Genomic DNA, 19624 nt, shown 5'->3' with positions numbered 1-19624 from the left:
CACTTTGTGTTTTATATATACAAACATGTTTTATACGACGAACATTGTGCCAATTTCGATATTAATTTTTTCGATTATTGGAAACTGTTTATGTGATGCTAAATTGAACTCTTCAAAAGATGTCAATGTGCCACCTACATCGTCAGCTCCGACGACGACGTTATTATCCACCGAAGTAGACTATTCCACAAAGTCTAGTATAAAGCTATTACAGACTTCGCTAAACTCACTCGCTCTAACAACAAAAGAGGATGCTAAAACAACGACCAGAACCGTTACTACCGAGAACCCGACCACGGTTCGCAAAGTAACGACTCAAGTGTATGCAAGCACAAAAGGCTCGCTGAAAAGTGCAAGAAGGCAAAAGTTAAACACTACATCTAGTGCACTCGGGAACGTTGTACATACTTCAACGCGGTTACAAGACCGCCTCGGGGCTTTAGACTGCGATCTACCCGTGCTGCCGAGAGAGTCGCGTTTGTGGCGAGGAAATGAGACTCACGAGCTTAATTTACCTGTCACGGTAAGTTGTTTTTATGATTATTATTACTTCATATTATAGCGAATTAGTTACGTTTTAAAGTGATCTTTTGCGTTATTGTTATTCATCGTAAAACGTGCAAGTGTTATTTTCCGAAACAGTCGAGACATATACATATGTACAAAGGTATATGTTAATAAAGCTTATAAATATACGATGAGAACATTTTTTCCAGGGCATAACTTTTATCATGAATGCGCTCGTAGGAGAAATACATAAGCCGTAAATTGTCCTAGCGCAGAAGAAACGCAAAACCGTACTTTTCTTGAATACTTTATTCATATCAACTCGTTACTTTAAAACGAATACTCACTGAATGTTTTTCTTTTCATAACGACGGTTAAGCAAAGTTAACATAAAAAAGAGAAAAAAATTGTATCATGTATTAAGACAATGAATTGTAAAACTCCGTTCAGGTTATCTTTTTTTGAATAAATTTTTATTTTAAGAATTAATATTTTTATAAATCGCTTTCTACGCTATAAAGTAAAAAGTATTATTAAATAATAATATACAATTAATGTTATAGGTCACATGTTTTAGAGCGAAATATTACAAAAGAAATTAACATTGACCTTTAACATTCTAGCTTAAACGAACATCATTTGCGGTATAAAAATTGCAGTGTGGGAAACACTTACCACATTTGCTATTTTAAATATATTATTAATAAATTCAAATGTATTATGTACAATTGTGTTTGCTCGCAAACGAAAAAAAAAACTACTTCAATTACATCGACAATTATTACAACACAGGTCGACGAAAAAATAGTCAAGTAAATACGCATTATTAGATATAACTTGAAAAGTACTTATCAGATCTTAATTAAATTGAAATGGGACAACAAGTACCACCTTTCGATTAAAAAAATAATTATCGAAACCAGTTCACCTAGAAAAAGTTCTCTAGTAACATACATTTATAAAATTCAGTGGAATAGAGAATCTCCTCCTTTTTTGAAAGTTGGTTAAAAATAGTGATTTTACGCCATGAAAGCAGTTTATATACATAATTATCTATATGGAATTACAAATAGGGTAAGATTGTTATATCAATTAATATATTATGTCTAATTTTGGGGTGTGGATCTCGGAGGAATGTATGGGCGGACGCGGTGGAAGTGATGAGGACTGTTCACCTGTTATCGTGTCGTGGGAGGGATCTGCTGACATTCAAAGTGGAGATATTCTTATCGTTCGCATCGCCTACTTTACCCCGGTCGACACTTTGGTCCACGTCGATGGTGCGAACGAAACTACTGACGCGAACACTTCACACAACGAGGACAGGTGGGACCGTACATATAAATAGTTTGCTATATCTGCTATAGAGGAATACTCAGTGACCCATAGGGGACGCTGATGCTTTTAGTTTTTATATTGAAATATTATTAATTGGTGTGGGGTGGATAGCGAATAACTACAAGAGAGATACACACACATAAACTAATTGATTTCAATAAAGTCATAAAAATGTACATGAGTGTATAGTTTAGTTAAAAAATCAATATACTTTAAAAAAAAAATATTTCTTTTAGATCACACCATTTTATCCTACAACCTGCAGTGTATCAGGTAACGCGGCAAGGTCACGAGCACTGTGACGTGTCAGATGGGATGCTACTTGACATTACACCACTCGATGAAAAGTCGGCCAAAATTTTTACTCTCTACGATAAGGATCTCACAGAAGGCGTTAATTTACTAATAGGTAAACATCAAATTGGAACATTTAAACTAGCTTACATAAATATTAGTCTAAGATCCGAACTAAATCTAAATGAAAAATAGTTTAGTATGTTAAAGATAAATCGCGAAAGGGTTTGCTGGAAAATTCCTGGTTAGCGTGTATCGTCAACCGCCATTCATTAAAGATTTATTTAATAAAGATGTGTACATGTTCCTAGTAAGTAACTCAATGTTTTCATTTTCTACAGACTTCTGTATACTGTCGGTGGGTATTAAATTTATTCTTTAAACTTGTAAATACATTTTAAAAAATTCAATTTCGAATTAAATCAGCCTGATCAGAATTGTCTCTAATATACTAAAATAAATATAAAATGATTTTCATTGGCGCAACCCCTGGTAAACGGTGTTACGATAAGTACTATTTGATTATATACTAATATTGCTATATTATACCTGTTGTAGCACTGTTTGTTTACCTAAAAACAAAAGATAGTCACGGCACTGGTTTGTGGTTCTTGCACTGGCGGTTGCGAGTTCGATTCCCGCACAAGACAAACATTAGTATTGGCCATGCAAATGTTTCCGTGGTTTGGGTGTTTATGCAGCCCTTATGGGTCTCCCCATCGTGCCTCGGAGAGCACGTGAAGCCGTCGGTTCCGTTTGTTATCATAAACACCTGATAACATTATGAGGGAATATATTCGCCAACCCGCATTCGAGCAGCGTGGTGGATTAAGCGCTGATCCTTCTCCTACACGGGGAAAGAGGCTTATGCCCAGCAGTGGGATATTACAGGCTATAGCGAAACGATTTTGAATTCATCAAACATATGGGTGAAGTTCGTCTCTAATTCGGATCTCCCACGATATAATTTTTCGTACTATATACAATAGTAGGCATATTTTATATTTCGAAATTTTACAATATTGCACGTATTTACAATTCACAACTGGAAAACTACTTCAAGTCATTTTAAATATTATTTTTTTTTAAATAATATATTCATAAATGCATTAAGATATAGTTAGTAAGAATAAACGACGATGAACTAACGAAAGTATTGATTTATTTGAAATAACTTTTCAACTAATAGAGTGGTAAAAACATGTAAAATTTAAATTGAAAATAGAACCATTTAAATTGTAATTAATTAAATATATATACATATATACACAAATTTAGTACCTACAACCTAGCCTGATCTGTTATATTAAGAACAAATCATTGAACATTACGCATTTGTACCGAATAAATTTTTTGTCTACAGTTGTCTCAGAAAACTGGGGATCCCAATGTATCCGTCTAAAAGTAACCGTAAAATCGGATAACTGTGGTGAGTCTCAAGACTGTTCTGGAAAAGGAGTTTGTTATACCAACGTTTCTATGGTACGTTAATATATATCACGAACGTTAAATGGGTATTCATTTATCACTACCATAGGAAGATTTATACCATTACGTGTTGTCTGTAGGAAGGTTACGAGTGTCAGTGTTGCCTAGGATACGTTGGGCAGCATTGTGAGGACAGGGACGTATGCTATCCATCACCGTGTTTGAATAATGGTATATGTGTCGACCTCACGCAACCTCAAAATGGCGCAAACTATCACTGCTTGTGTCCATATGGTGAGTTATAGTAGATATACTTCTATCAAAAGCAATTTTGCGTAGGCAATTAGGCATGTACTATTTTGTTATTATGTTTATTTGTAAACTTTTGCAATTGTCAGAGTAATAAATATCACTTAGAAATTGACTATGGAAAAAATTAATTGACTACGGAAAGTGGATATATATTAAAGAAATAGTAAAAATACTTTTCATCTTGTTTTTACCGAAGCAAGCGGATAATATTTGAGGGCGGGATTACAGAATTTCGTGTCCATTCTGGTATTTTAAGAGGAATTCAGTAAAGCCGTAAAATAGGTTAATCAGAGGATTTAGGTAAAAGTCATGAAACTCTTGAGGTTTTGATTCGATGCACAATTTTATTTATGTATTGTATATACGTATGTAGAGAATTAATATGTAAAATGAAGTATTTTGAGTGCCGTGTTATAGTGGCAAAATGTCGAAACCTCAAAATGGGAAAAAGTAAGTATAGCAAATTTCATGAAACATAGTATAAATATTGTCAAAAAAAAAGTAAGACTTATAAAATGAAAAAAAGTTTGCTTAAAGCAAAAAATACTTAATTACGCGACAAACGAATTTTATTTCAATTTTTAGATCGGATAATGATTAAATTAGTACCTAATGTGAGCTTTATTACATCACATTTTAAAAAAATCTTACGGTTAATTAAACTTCAATGTTACGTAATAGGGAACTGTACGCAAAATGCGTTGTTGCGTAACCGTTCAGCCAATTAGGTACCTACGCAGTACCCTTAAAAGCTTTACGTAATTTTCAATAGCAACAATAAATTTATTTTTGTCCATATTCGGTAGCTGGTTAATTCCATCAATTTATCCTGGGTTCGCATGATCTTTAATTATACCTCTGTTATTGTATCTACAATTATATACAATGTAGGTCGACGAAAAATAGTAACAAGTAAATACGCATTATTAGATATAAATCAAAAAATACTTGTCAAATCTCAATGAAATTTAAATGGGAGCACATGAGATGCAACGGTTTTGGAAGTCGGTTAAAAAACGAACCAGCTTATTATCGTGGAGGTGCACTATATTCTAACGCTTTGATTTTGACTGCCGGCCAACATTCAAGGACGTGTACCTTCTTTTAACTCTTAACTAAGCTCAGGAAAAAGCATCGACTCTCTGGTGTAGTGGTGTGTATAGTTGCCTGAAACACCAACGGTTTGCGGGTTCGATTCCCACTCGGGATGGATATTTGTATTTGTACAAATGTTTCTTTCCTCTTTGGATGTCTGTCCTTGTGGGTCCCCCCACCGTGCCTCGGAGAGCACGTTAAGCCGTCGGTTCCGGTTATCATGAAAACCTGATAGCAGTCGTTATACTCATAGTAGGGAATATATCCACTACTCACTTTTGGTGATACTTCAACAACACGCATATACACAGACAATAAAATAATATAAGGGTTTCGTGAGTTCTCGCGAAATCGTTATTACGTAATATGTACCTACACTTTTATTATTATTATTATTATTATTTTATGATATTGAAGTTGCTTATTTCCTATTATTAATTAAATTCGGCTCTTTAGATCTACTCTCTTCTTCGATCTTTAGATTACTATTAAGATGTTTAACGCAAATCATTTTTTTATTTCAGTCACTTGAAATGCTTATCAAACTGAGTAACTTTTTAAAAGGCACAATTTAGTATAATTTAATAGTTATTTTTATAAAACCTTTCTAGACGCCACATTTTTAGTTTTATTTTCAGGCTATATATGTTTCATACAAACTATCAACCCCAATTAAACCCCCTTAGCGGTGGAATATCATAAAATCCGTTCTTAGTGAACGTCTGCTAACTATAATCTACATCCCTGCCAAATTTTATCTTTGTCCAACCTGGATGGATAGACCATGCAGCGGTTTTTGAGTTCTCGTGATGAGTGAGTTAGTGACCTTTCTCTTTTATAGATTACGATGCATTATTTGGACACCTCCTCACCATCTATAGAGCATATGTTTTAAATTTCAAGTCTCTTACTTCAAAAACAAAAGACTTTAAGAATCGAGTTTCATAAAATTCGTTCTTAACAGATGTCTACGCCCTATAAGGAACCTACCTGCAAAATTTCAAGTTCGTAGCTGTTATAGTTCCGGAGATTTAGAGCAAATTAGTGAATTCGTCTATTTCTCTTAAAACTTTGATGCAGATATTTTCACAATGTTTTTCTTATTACAAAATAAATTTTCGTACAGACATTGACATTGGAATAATAGAAACAATATAAGTTTAGTTTAGTTTCCGTAATTACATCTCATCTTATATATTTATATTTTATATATTATATATTATATTATATAGTATAAAGAAAGTAATATGTCCAGGTTTTACTGGAAGAAAATGCGAGAAAGACCCGTGCTCCTCAGCTCCATGTGTCAATGGCGGATCGTGTATGAGTATGGCGTTAAATGGCTCTACAACATTTCACTGTGCGTGCTCTGAAAAATGGACTGGACCTAACTGCGAAAGCCCCGTTACAGGGGGCGCATGTGCATCGAATCCTTGCAATAAGGGTATTTGCGTTGACGAAATCGATAATGAAAAAGAAGGTCCGAAATATCGCTGCTTTTGTGAACCAGGTAAGTCTATTATATATTATATGCATTTAAAAACATTGTAATATAAATAATATATATTCGTATTTCATCATAACTTTAGAAGATAAACACTCAGCGCGTTGAACGTTACGTGAATATTTTGATTTCATCACGTACACCTTTTATTTGGCCGAGTTGTAGTATGTTTATCTAAAAATGTGGGCGTAATAAAAATTATAAAAAAAGTATAAAAAGCGGTTGAAAATTACGGGGCAATAAGCATTTAGTTTTCATAAACGTAATCCCTGTGTTGTATTATAAATTGTCTGCTTTAAGTACACGATATGATTTTGTGGCTTTAAATGATTATACTTTTATTAATTTTCTTCATTAGTATTTCATTCCTCAAACATGTTCCGACTAATTCTTTAATTAAGTTATTTCGTTAACTTCAAAATATTGTTAGAGTTGTTTGTTTGCAGAGTATAATCTTTAATGAAATAAAGACAACAGCCCAGGCGTAGAAAATTTTACCTACTTTGTGAAGTCCCAAATTTTCGAAGTTTCTTATGTCAAAGTATAGTGTAGGTATTTTTAGTTTATCACACTCACATTTGGGGTAAAATTTTACTTTTACTATCTTTGCCTTATATACCTACTGCTATCTGATACCCACTACTTTGTTAGCAATTGACATCCCAGCTATTGAGCTACGTACATTTAAACCCTTATGGGGTTACAGTCACACCAAGACTTACACCAAGACTTACAGTCACTTAATCGTAGGAAATGATACATTCACAAACCGAATCTAATATCTTAAGTTACAAAACCGTCTAATTTCAAAGACCGATACCTCTTTTGCCGGCGACTTTTCTCATCATGATGAATAAAAGAAATTCGTATCTCTTACGTTTATATATACCTAATTATGCTAGACGTAATCACTTCTCTCATGTTTACTAATTCGGTTGACTGGTTACAGTACACCCTCGTTTAAAACTTCTCGAGTATAATTTATGATCAATATGCACCCGTAAGACCAATGATCGTATTAATACTTTAATATATTTTCTGAAATATTCATTTTATGGTCTTAGATATACAATCAAAAAAATTTGTCAACTATAATAACACACATTACTCAGACGACGAATTTCACGTCTCTGTAAAAATAAAAACTACACAAAAGTTGCATAGGTATTTGCAATTACACACGACACCGACAAGATACTTTAAACAATGTTTAATAGTGTTTATGCTTTATCACTGTCTAGAACTACTTATCAGAATACGAGTATATTACAAGTATGTAAAACAGAATCATAATTCACAATTATTTATTAATTTATGCTATATTAGACAAAATAATTAGTATACCTATAGATTACTTAAGCAATTAGCAAGTATATAGATTTTTTATGTTACGTCTGTATAAAATCTATATCTTCTCTATGTACTTTGAAATTTACTTTTCATATACATTAGCATTTCATCATTACAGCCCATACAGTCCACTGCTGGACATAGGCCTCCACAAGTTTACGTCAAAAATAACGTGAACTTATGTGTTTTGCCCATAGTCACCACGCTGAGCAGGCGGGTTGGTGACTGCAGGGCTGGCTTTGTCGCACCGAAGACGCTGCTGCCCGTCTTTGGCCTGTGTATTTTAAAGCCAGCAGTTAGATGGTTATCCCGCCATCGGTCGGCTTTTTAAGTTCCAAGGTGGTAGCGGAACTGTGTTATCCCTTTGTCGCCTCTTACGACACCCACGGGAAGAGAGGGGGTGGCTATATTCTTTAGTACCGTAGCCACACATTAGCATTTAGGTACATAGTATTTGTTAATTAAAACAATTTTTGACAAAAATAAAAAAAAACTTACTAAACTATTATTAATCAAATATTAAAATTATTATTAAGGACTTAACAAGTCATTGCAAGCTAAGGGTTCAAGTTTGGATAGTGCATTAAGTAGTTTTAGACTTAGTCAATTATAGTCGAACAGTTGTTCACGGAGATCCTTTGAACGATATTATTTGGATGATTAATACGAAACGCTTATGGTAAATAGCCCGCTATTTCGGCGATGGGACGCTGTCTTACTTATCATAAAATTTCTTTTGTTGTTTTCACTTTACTTATTGAGTTAATGTATATTGTATAACGCTAATATAATAAAACCATCGTAAACTTTATTAATGGAAGTTTTATGCAGCTTTAATTTATAATTTATACAAACTTTAAGATTTGGATTTTTTTAATTTTAAACATTGAATCCCTTAAAGGGACAGATAAGAACCAGGTCTAGGGAATTCCAAGACCTATCTAAAAAACTAGAATTATTATTCCTTTAGAGATCTAAAAATTTTATTGCGTTTAGTTAGCTTATATAAAAAAATAGCTTATTTCCTTTCTTTATTTTTAAAAAAATCATCGTTTATATTAAAGTATTCATGAAGATGTTTTCATCATTGTTAAACAGACAGAGCTGAATTAATCAAAACAGTTATATTTTCTCTAGCAAAGGAAATTTAGGACAAATGGGGCCAACAGTCTCTTGGGGCGCATACATTTCGACTTTATTGATAAATGTCACGACATATACATAAGCCAGAACCTTTTTATTTAAATTTTTTATTATTGTATTACACATAGTATATGACTCGTACCTATACTAATATTTTTCTGTTGACAATTTAGGAGGTATAGGCAATTTTTTTTTTTCTTAAATTAACGCGTGTGAAATCGCGAGGCTGGTGTTTTATAAATGTGTAAGTTTTATCTAACGTAAAAATGTGTTTTAAACTCTTCTTTCTATCTTATTCTTCTTCTTTGCTATCTTATATTTTCTTATTTAGGTTATATTTATGTTTGTTTTTGATTGTATATATGTTCAAACGTTCATTCGACATAACCCGCTTATCTGACGCGAGCCGGGATCGGTTCTGATGCGACACATCAGAAGCCATCACGATATGTCACAACACATCAAAATAAAAACAAAAACAAAAAATAAATCAATGTAAACGTTGTCATACAAAATGTATGATACCGTTTCTATTCTGGTGCGACACGACACGTCGACACGTCAGTCAAATATAAATCCGCCTTTATCTATATAAACTATAAGTGTGTGAAAGGCCGCGCCATTTTCGTAAAAACGAGTACAAAGTTTTTGATAGATAATGATCATTATAAAGTAAATTAATTTACAATATTTTATAGCAGCAATGGAAATATTTAAATGTAAGAGGTATAAATAATAATTGCTATCCATCTCTAAATGTCCCTTTTATATAAAACATCTAAAAACTTCATTTGGTTTCCTCCGTCCAATACTCTGTTCAGACGCGATAAATCGATATGAAGCTTTCTTGCGCTTTTGGCATATTGCCATTTTTTAACGCTTATCCGTTACAGTTAAGCACCCTTAAAATTTACGATAAGCTATTTGCATCAATAATATTACTTTTTCCAAAGCATATTTTATTTTGCGAGTAATGGTCTTTTCAAATTTTTTTCTTACATTAACCATTTCAGTTACATGTTTTAGTCATCAGAATACTAACAATTGATTGTATTGTTAATTTTATAAACGATAATAAAAAATAAAAAAAAACCTACTAACTTACTACTGTATATTTCTACACTATCATCAAAACCTGTTTAAGTTTACGCGACATTTTACTGTATGAAACTAGTTCAAAAACTTCTACATACCTTGTACGAGTATACTATGTATTTAAGCCTGTTATAATCAGAATTACCCGGCTAAAAATAGAATTGCAAACTTGTATAGGCTTTAGGTAAAACTAATAATATTATTGAATACAAGGTGAACTAATTCTACGCAAATGAGGAGAAATAAAAAGATGCCGTGTAGTTACGGCAGTAAAGTATATAGCCACCCCCTCTCTTCCTGTGGGTGTCGTAAGAGGCGACTAAGGGATAACACAGTTCCACTACCACCTTGGAACTTAAAAAGCCGACCGGTGGCGGGATAGTCATCCGACTGCTGGATTTCAAATATACAGGCCGAAGATGTGTGTGACAAAGCCTAGCCTATGTCCAGCAGTGGACTGTGATAGGCTGAAGTGAAGTGCCAGTGAAAATTAAAGCATTAATTTTAATATATTAATTAATTCCTGGGTTTAATGGGAGCATTAATTTTATAGGGAATCACAAATAAAATAGACGTCAAATACAATAATGTGGTTTGTATTAATAAAACCAATAATAATATTCGTTAATTTCTACGTGACATTGGCGGAATCATCTAACCCTAACAAGAAGAATATTCGTTAATTCTGAGAACATTTAAAAGAAAATTACATTTGTCATATTATAAAATAAAATACCAAACGCACTGTATAGCATATGGGCATGCATGGATTTGCCTAGTTTTATTTTAAAAAATAAGGGGTGTGTGATATTATATTCAAAGCATGTGCAATATTTGTTCACAGCATAATCGAATTTTCTGAGGACTGTTGTTCTAACTTTGTCATAATTTTTTGTGTGAACAGCTTTTAATTCATTATTCATATCATATTTTTAGTTAGTTATTATTTGAATATAAAGTGTTTGTCTTGGAGCTTGTTGTTAGGAGCAGCAATGACGTTAAGGAACGTCCAGTTTCGCATGAAACGAAGATAAATTATTCCATGAACATTTAGACATTGGAATGAAGTTTGTTTGCTTGATGATCTGTTCGTGTCATAATAGATCAAGAGTCCAGGAGGGGCCAGACTTTCGACTCAGTGTATGCTCCCAATTGATTTTGATACCTGGTATCTGCTAAATTAACCATGAGTTGAACTTCATATTTGACCATTGCTTCAACCTGTGTTGGGAGCATGCGCTGAGAAATTTTAAGCTTTTATAAAATGACGAAGGTCTGGCCCTCACGGGCTCTTAGGTTATAAAGCTTTGATTGAATTCTTACGCTTATTCAAATATGATCGCTAATCAGTTAAGGGCGCCTCTCGACCAGGAAGACCCTAGATTTGATGATATATTTAAATAATCTGGACGATGGATGGATTATAAGTTTTTTTTTTGCAATCGTATGACAATTATTATTTTTTAATAAAGAAAACATTAGGATTTCTAAGTATTCTTTTATTACTATCTGTGCTAGCGCATTTTTTTAATGGCGTGATCCGTACAAATTATGGGATAAAAAGTATATGTTGCCACATACATACAGACATACATTTAAAAACGTTTTTTATTTATTATCATGTAATAAAAAAAATTCTATAGGCTTGACAAAACAAAATAAGTTTTTGCCATGCAGAATGTAGTATTTTAATATGGTCTGTTTTTTTACTATTTATATATGTAGATATTAGAAACATAGGTATGTATTTGAAAATGCTACTGAAAACTATTTTTACTAGAAAAAGTTAAAATTTTTATAATATCAATAAAAAGTTAAGGTGAAAATACACAATATTTATATTTTGTGTCATTGAATCACAAGTCTACATTGAACAACGTTAACGGAGTAATAGGTAGTAAATCATTTTTTTTGAAATTTTAAATAATACCCGAAATTAATTTACAATATTATAAATCTATATCTATAATATATATAAAAGCGAAAGGTCACTCACTCATCACGGAATCTCCGAAACTATAACACCTACAAACTTGAAATTTGGCAGGTAGGCTCCTTATAGGACGTAGACATCCGCTAAGAACGGATTTTACGAAACTCGACCCCTAAGGGGGTAAAACGGGGGGTGCAAGTTTGTATGAAAGTCCTATGTTTTTGAAGTAAGAGACTTGAAATTTAAAATGTATGCTCTATAGATGATGAAAAGGTGTCCAAATAATTTATCTTTAGAAATAAACTACCTTTTGGGGTTAAAACGGGGGATGGTAGGTTGACTCACTCATCACAAAATCTCCGAAACTATAACACCTACAAACTTGAAATTTGACAGGAAGGCTCCTTATAGGGTGTGGACATGGACGGAACGGATTTTACAAAATTCGACCCTTAAGGGGGTAAAACGGGGGTTGGAAGTTTGTGTTAAAGTCCCATGTTTTTGAAGCAAGAGACTTGAAATTTAAAATGTTCGCTCTTTAGATGGTGAGAAGGTGTCCAAATAATGTATCTTTAGAAAGAAACTCCCTTTTGTTGTTAAAACGGGGGATGGTAGATTGATTCACTCATCACGAAATCTCCGGAACTATAACAGCTATGAACTTGAAATTTTGCAGGTAGGTTCCTTATAGGGCGTAGACATCTGTTAAGAACGAATTTTATGAAACTCGATTCTTAAAGTCTTTTGTTTTTGAAGTAAGAGACTTGAAATTTAAAACATATGCTCTATAGATGGTGAGGAGGTGTCCAAATAATGCATCGTAATCTATTAAAGAGAAAGGTCACTAACTCACTCATCACGAGAACTCAAAAACCGCTGCATGGTCTATCCATCCAGATTGGACAAAGATAAAATTTGGCAGGGATGTAGATTATAGTTAGCAGACGTTCACTAAGAACGGATTTTACGATATTCCACCGCTAAGGGGGTTTAATTGGGGTTGATAGTTTGTATGAAACATATATAGCCTGAAAATAAAACTAAAAATGTGGCGTCTAGAAAGGTTTTATAAAAATAACTATTAAATTATACTAAATTGTGCCTTTTAAAAAGTTACTCAGTTTGATAAGCATTTCAAGTGACTGAAATAAAAAAATGATTTGCGTTAAACATCTTAATAGTAATGCATATCTTCATAAGTACGCGGACTTAGTCGCGGGCAATAGTTAGTGTATTATAAAATAAAGTCCCCAAAAGTGTATGTGATCGATTCCTTCAAAATCTACTGAACGGATTTTCATGCGGTTTCACCATACGAGAGAGGGCTCCACCATTGGCAAGAGGAAAGTTTATGGAACGGCTAAGCCGATTTTGATGAGAGTTTCACTGGAAGTTTGCCGGAAAAACTTTGTGACACACTAATTTCAACGTGGGCGAAGCCGCGGGCACAGCTAGTCTATAATATAACTGAGGCTATAAAACGCCATTCACAAACAGGGATGCAAGAAACCGCGCAGATAAGCAAATTACATTTAAAAACTTATTTTTTTCTTATTATAATTTGCAATTTTTAAGATTTTATTTTGATTGCGAAGTCCCACAATCAGTAAAAAAGAATGAAACGCGAAGAGCATTTCATTTTTAAGATATTTCATTTATATTTATCCTTTTTATAAAATTAATCTGCGAAAAGAAAATATTACAATACTGCCATAGAACCAGTTATGTCGTTAATTAAATGGCTTTATCCAGTGAAAGGATTAGTCGTTTAATTTACTGTCAAGTCTAATTCAAATTGAAAGCATGCGATATTTTGCAGTCTTTATTGGCTTTCTGTACTTTGTAAGCTGCGTCATCCGAGCTTCTACATATCAAGTCTCGTGGTTTATATTTTGTGCGTAGGTACGTCTCATGGGTTTTATTTTGTGAGTAGGTACGTCTTCTACAAAAATAAGAAATTAATTCTCTTTTATAAGTTTATCTTTTCAGGTTTTTTTTTGTTATATTGTATTATCAATTGATATAATTATTACAACTTTTTAAAATATTTGTGGTTTTTAAATACTGTTTTTTTTTTTAATTTTAGGTAACCTTATATTGGATTTATTTTATAGGTTTTTATTTTAAGGTTAAATTAAAACAAGGACGTTACTAAAGCGTAAAATGAATAAGCTATTTGCCAATTTTCAGTGGCAGGTTGCAATCTGACAATGCCCAACAATCGGAGTTTTGCAGAAAAACTTCGAATTATTTGAGAGTATTTACATCTATAGACAATTTAGGGGATGCTAATCACAAAAAACAAAAGGTTGGCAGGCATCACCTGAATAGTTTATCACGTTATATAACAGTAAAAAGAAAAAATTCCGCTGCCGTGTAAGGCTGTTTAAATACGCTTAAAAGTTCGCTAAGAAAAAAGAAGTTTTTTTTTTATAAAAACATTCATAGAATGACGTACTAGATAATTTTAAAATGCGTTCTAGTATAGAAATTAAAATTATCAAAACAAAAAAAAAACGTTGTTTTTCATCATAAAAGAACAGAACAATTTTTTAGGAAATTGTGTTATCAAAACCTTCCGAACCGAAACCTTAATGGAGTTCTAATCTGATGCTTCCATCTTTCTAAATATTATCGACTCTATATACTCTAGATTCCACTATAAAACGGACAATCATGCCGTGTCTAATAGTGCTGCATTTCACTCAGGATATACAGGCGACCAATGCGAGTTGGAATACAATGAATGTGAATCGTCACCTTGTGCGAACGGCGGCACGTGCACCGATCGCGTCGGCAGGTTCGAATGCTCGTGTGGACGCGGGTACGCCGGCGATACTTGTCAATTGAAGGTATTATTTAGAAAATAGTTAGAAATTCAAATGACACTCTTTTTAATATTTCAAAGTTTCTTGTTCCAGTTTTATTTAAGTACTTCATTTGCTATATGTATTCCACTTTGATTAAATTTTTATGTAAGTTAAACTGTATGTATTTATACTAATATCATAAAGCTGAAAATTTTGTGTTTCTTTGTTTAAACGCCCTAATCCTTCCTTCCTTATACAGTAGTACAGCCAATGGGCTAATTGACCGAGACGAAATCTATAGGCTAATTTTTTCTCAAATTAACGCGGGTGAAACCGCAGGGCACAGCTAGTTAATTAAGAAAAAAAGTATACCAATAACTCTATGACCAAGTTTCAATAAAAAAGTCTAAAATGTTTAATATTCTTTTTAGGTTGATCTTTGTAATCCCAATCCGTGTCCTGCACATCGATACTGTACGGACCATGGAAACACATACAGTTGCGAATGTCCGAGTGGTTTTGTCGGCGAAGATTGTCATATATCAGCTACGTCGGTGAGTTTTGCGTAAAATGTTAAAGGATTGCTCGTGAAACATTTAAATGTATGGTAATTAGGGGAAAAATTTTAATTAGTATGTCAAGAGTTTTTTCACTACGAAATTCCACAGAGTGGTGTAAAATTTTAAATTTAAAAGATTACTACGGTTTTGCACTTGTGTTTATTTAAGTAATTACGTTTAATTTTTGTGAGAGATTTCGTTAGAAAAATTAACGTTGAAAATATTTTTAAAATATTAAAGTACTTACCCAAATAGACCTAGTTACCCTAGTACATACCCAAACAGAATTAACTTCAAACTCTACGAAGCGCGTATTTTCTTGCTTACTTGATATTCGGGTCAAAATCAAAATCCAAAACAACTTTATTCAAATAGGCTTCAAAAGCACTTCCGAATTGTCATTTCACAAATTAAAAGTTTAAAGTGATTATTAGTATTAAAGTACCACCGATTCGGAATGTAGAGATTCTGCAGAGAAGAATTGGAAAGAAACTCCGCAGTTACACTTTTGAAAATAATATATTAACCGTGTTTTAGTACAAAATCAGTAATATCTTGCATGAAATAACAGTACAGCGTCACTAATTTCACACATACTTATCGACTATATAATCTTGCACCGAATAATAATATAGTTTGGCAAAGAGAGACATGCAGATTCTTGAAATTTACGAAACGTTCTAAGCTCCTTCTTGGTTGTGTTAATTAAGTATACTAAGCTTTTGAGCTTATCTAGGCAGGGGTTGAGGGAGTGAATCTTTTTCACCTAGAAAAAAATAGACCTATATATACCTACTGTTCATTGTATTATTTATTCTGTGATCACGACTAGACTGTTATTTTAGGCACCGGGGGTTTTTTTTATTATCATACTCGGACGTGACTTGCGTGTTAAGCATACCAGCTTTTTTACGTAATTTTTTTTTTCATTTAATGTATATACCTAAATTTTATTAGATAGGCATATTAAAATTATTGTTTAGGCTTGTGACAACAATCCCTGTGCTCATGGAGGTACATGTTGGAACGGTGTGGATTCTTTCTACTGTTCGTGCAGGCCTGGGTATACTGGAAGATTATGTGAAGGTATGTACAAAACAATTACTTTTTTTAACTTACCGTAATTGTAATAACTTTTAACAGTCGTAAAATAAAAGTTTTAAGGTATATTCTATAATAATTATTAAATCACGACGAATCAGTGGGTAGGTGTGGGTCATAACCCAAAATGTTTACTTAACCAAAACGTTACTAATTTTTGAAAACTGAAATTTGATTCAAAATTCTTCTGCTGCTTAGTATTGACTGGAAAACATTATGAAGTTTTGCCAAATCTCCTGAAATTTTTGAGATATTTATACACTACAATTCTCACTTAAACTGTGTAAAAATATTAGTTCCATAGAGATTACCGTAATTAAAGTTCTGTATAGATAGTACCAAAACCTCTTCAGAAGATGTCTAATTAGCGTAGATAACAATTTCAAATCAAATATCACACAAGCAACCGTTGTAGAAAATGTAGAATATGAATAAATAATTAAATAAGTAGTGATAATAATTAATAAATAAACGCCTCACACTCAACGGCCCCCACTAGGATAACTCCTGTGTTGAGAATCCGGAAAACGCACACACACCCAATCCAAGGCAAACGCCTGCATGGCTAATACAAATGTATGCCATACATATATGTATATATACTGTCATACTGTACTGTGACCGTTGTGCTAACGCTTCGTCAAATGAAGAACGATTAAAGATTGAAATATGTAACACCTACATTTGCAGAGGACTTCATACTGGAATCAGTAATTGATGGCGAGAGCGAGGCGGCGCAGTCGCGCGGCGGCGGCTCCGTCCGCGAGCTGCGCCTTCCGCTCGGCCTCTACCACGACCGCCTGCACAACGTCTACATCGCGGCGGGGACGCTCGGCGCGGCCATCGCCATAGTTGGCGTTGTGGTGAGACGAGTCTTATTACTAACATTTAAATGCTGTTATACTTTATTTTTTTTTTCTATTTCTAATATCTTGCTCAAATTTACGATGACCTGACTGTTGAAGTCTGAAAATTACAGCCCGATGATACTGCTTTCAAGTGTTGTCTATTGTTGTGTTCCTGAGGTGAGTAAGGTAGCCAAAACTTCGGGGAAGCGTAAGAAGTTACAGTTTAGTTACAGCACTTTCAATGCTCCTGGTGTTACAGACGTCCCACAAAGTCGTTGGCCTACAGGACGCCCCTTACCATCCAGGATTGTACCTACGCTTGCTTGCTACCCTAGTAGTATAAAAAATATTGTAATTCTCGTTTAACCAAATACCACTAAAAGTTAATCGTGTTCGTTCTAGGTGACTGCGTGTCACTGCCGGGTGAACAAGACGTACTCGCGCTTGCTGTCGAGATTGTCTCGCGTGTCTGAGCAGGGCCCGCCTCACCACTGGCTGCAGGACAAGCGGACGAACGCTGCACCTTTCCAGTCTCCAGCTGCTCTCGACACTACTGACATGTATTACACCCTTGACCTCAGCGACAGCCAGAGCTCCCCACTCATACAATAGCCATCACTCGTGAACTGCTCCGACGGGGAACGGTTCAAAATACAAATATAAATATCCAGTTGACATTGTCTTAATGGTTGGTGTGTTTAAATGATATGCATTCGATCGATTTGATCGGCTTCATTCTATGTGGTACTGGGCGTTCAGGGAAATTTATTCGCGTAAAATTATATAATGCTATATGTACTTGTGATGATAAGTGTTGTAAAGCAATATCTAAATATATGATGCTTAAACTTATTATAATGTAATTAATATTATACATAATATACAGAGAGCTCCATCAGTGCTTGAAAGCTTTGAATTTGTCAGGTATTTATATATAGTGAATTCAAAGGGTAAAACTTCAAAAAAGTAGAGACAGAGATTTAATTTTATATAACCAGCTATAAAATAGTTTATTTAAAAATTACTTGTGCTATATTTGGTTCACAAAAAAGACATTTTATCAATTATTAATGAAAATCAGATTTAATAAAAATAATAATAAAAAACGCGTGAACAATTTTTTAGTTTATTATTGAAATTGGTAATAAGTAAAGTTTACTGAAAAGGACTTTGTAAACAACACATTATTGTATTAATTTTGTTTAATATTTCTGGTTATTAATGGACACTTAAGTGCCTGCGGAACACAGAAATATTTGGGTTTAACACGCCTGATTATGAAACGTGTCTGTGTGTATAAACACTCTACTTATAATTGATCACTAAGAACGTACAAATATAGGAGTAAAATGTCGCATTCTATGAAAGATGTATAAAAATTACAATTCATATATTTTGTTCTGATAACATTCATGTTTTAAATAAATGTTAGTGGATAGTAATGGAAACGAAAGGACTGACCTTCAACGTAGACGCTTTTACTGTTCTTTGTCTTTCAATCTCGTTCAAATTGTCTTCTTAGTCAAAACTTTTAATATTGCAATTGTTTCTTTACTCAGTCTTAGGTGCAATAGATTAAGATCAGACTTTCTCAATGATAAAAAAAAATCTATTTGTTCTTGACGCTTTCGTGGATTAAAGCTTTTTTCATGTAAACTTGCTATAATAGTTGTTGTAAATCGTGATAAATAAAATTTATTAAACGGACAATTATTTATTAGTGTAATTGTTGTCAGTCTTAAATTACCCCTCATAATAAACTAATAAGACTTACTTTAATTAGCTTTTATTGTACTTGGGAAATGTCAAGAATAATAATAGCATATTTATGTTTTGAAGAAAAACATTTTTATTTAGATTATAAACTTTGATAAAAATAATTATATTAATAATATTTTTATGACAACTTACAAATATTCATATAAAAGAATAACGTAACATCTATTCAATTTAAACTTAAGTACATTAAAATTTTATAACGAAAATGTGCTACCACTTTCGGCATGTGTATAACTAGTGTGACTATCTCCGCGAGTGGCGGCCCGTGCGCGGCCCGTGCGCGGCCGGCGCGCCCGCGTCTCTCCACCGCCTCTACCGCCGCTACCGATCAACGCCGTCGTCGCTCTCCGCTCCAATATACACACGTTCTATAGTTACTCTGATAAACTTAGCATTGCACAACTACGCCGCGCACCGGCAGGCGACGCCCGAGCACACGCCCATTGAACTAATATACTGAATTACGTATTTAATTGCTACTGACGTTTGTGACTTATGACGAGATTCTGAATCACGATCTAACATCA

General features: G+C 33.6%; 1 protein-coding gene across 1 annotated transcript; it reads left to right on the top strand.

The window, feature by feature from the left end:
- The first annotated feature begins 25 nt into the window (after positions 1-25).
- On the top strand, positions 26-19025 carry LOC123653523 (delta and Notch-like epidermal growth factor-related receptor). Its single transcript, XM_045589516.1, has 11 exons — positions 26-522; positions 1630-1833; positions 2082-2254; positions 3503-3621; positions 3708-3861; positions 6230-6484; positions 14709-14851; positions 15241-15363; positions 16353-16455; positions 17161-17333; positions 17721-19025. Exons 1-11 carry the CDS (start codon positions 26-28, stop codon positions 17928-17930), a joined length of 2154 nt encoding a protein of 717 aa, XP_045445472.1. The 3' UTR covers positions 17931-19025.
- Positions 19026-19624: the final 599 nt, after the last annotated feature.

Source organism: Melitaea cinxia, chromosome 1, assembly GCF_905220565.1.
Source record: "Melitaea cinxia chromosome 1, ilMelCinx1.1, whole genome shotgun sequence".
Classification (NCBI taxonomy): Eukaryota; Metazoa; Arthropoda; class Insecta; order Lepidoptera; family Nymphalidae; genus Melitaea; species Melitaea cinxia.
The sequence above is the reverse complement of the archived record's forward strand: the minus strand, read 5'-3'. Positions and strand labels throughout refer to the sequence as shown.

Bases quoted from the DNA above. Each gene is read 5' to 3' on its own strand.
- LOC123653523 (XM_045589516.1), top strand. From the start codon at position 26: ATGTTTTATACGACGAACATTGTGCCAATTTCGATATTAATTTTTTCG. The intron at 14,852-15,240 runs GTATTATTTAGA...TATTCTTTTTAG, and splicing joins GCGATACTTGTCAATTGAAG to GTTGATCTTTGTAATCCCAA. The intron at 17,334-17,720 runs GTGAGACGAGTC...TGTTCGTTCTAG, and splicing joins TCGCCATAGTTGGCGTTGTG to GTGACTGCGTGTCACTGCCG.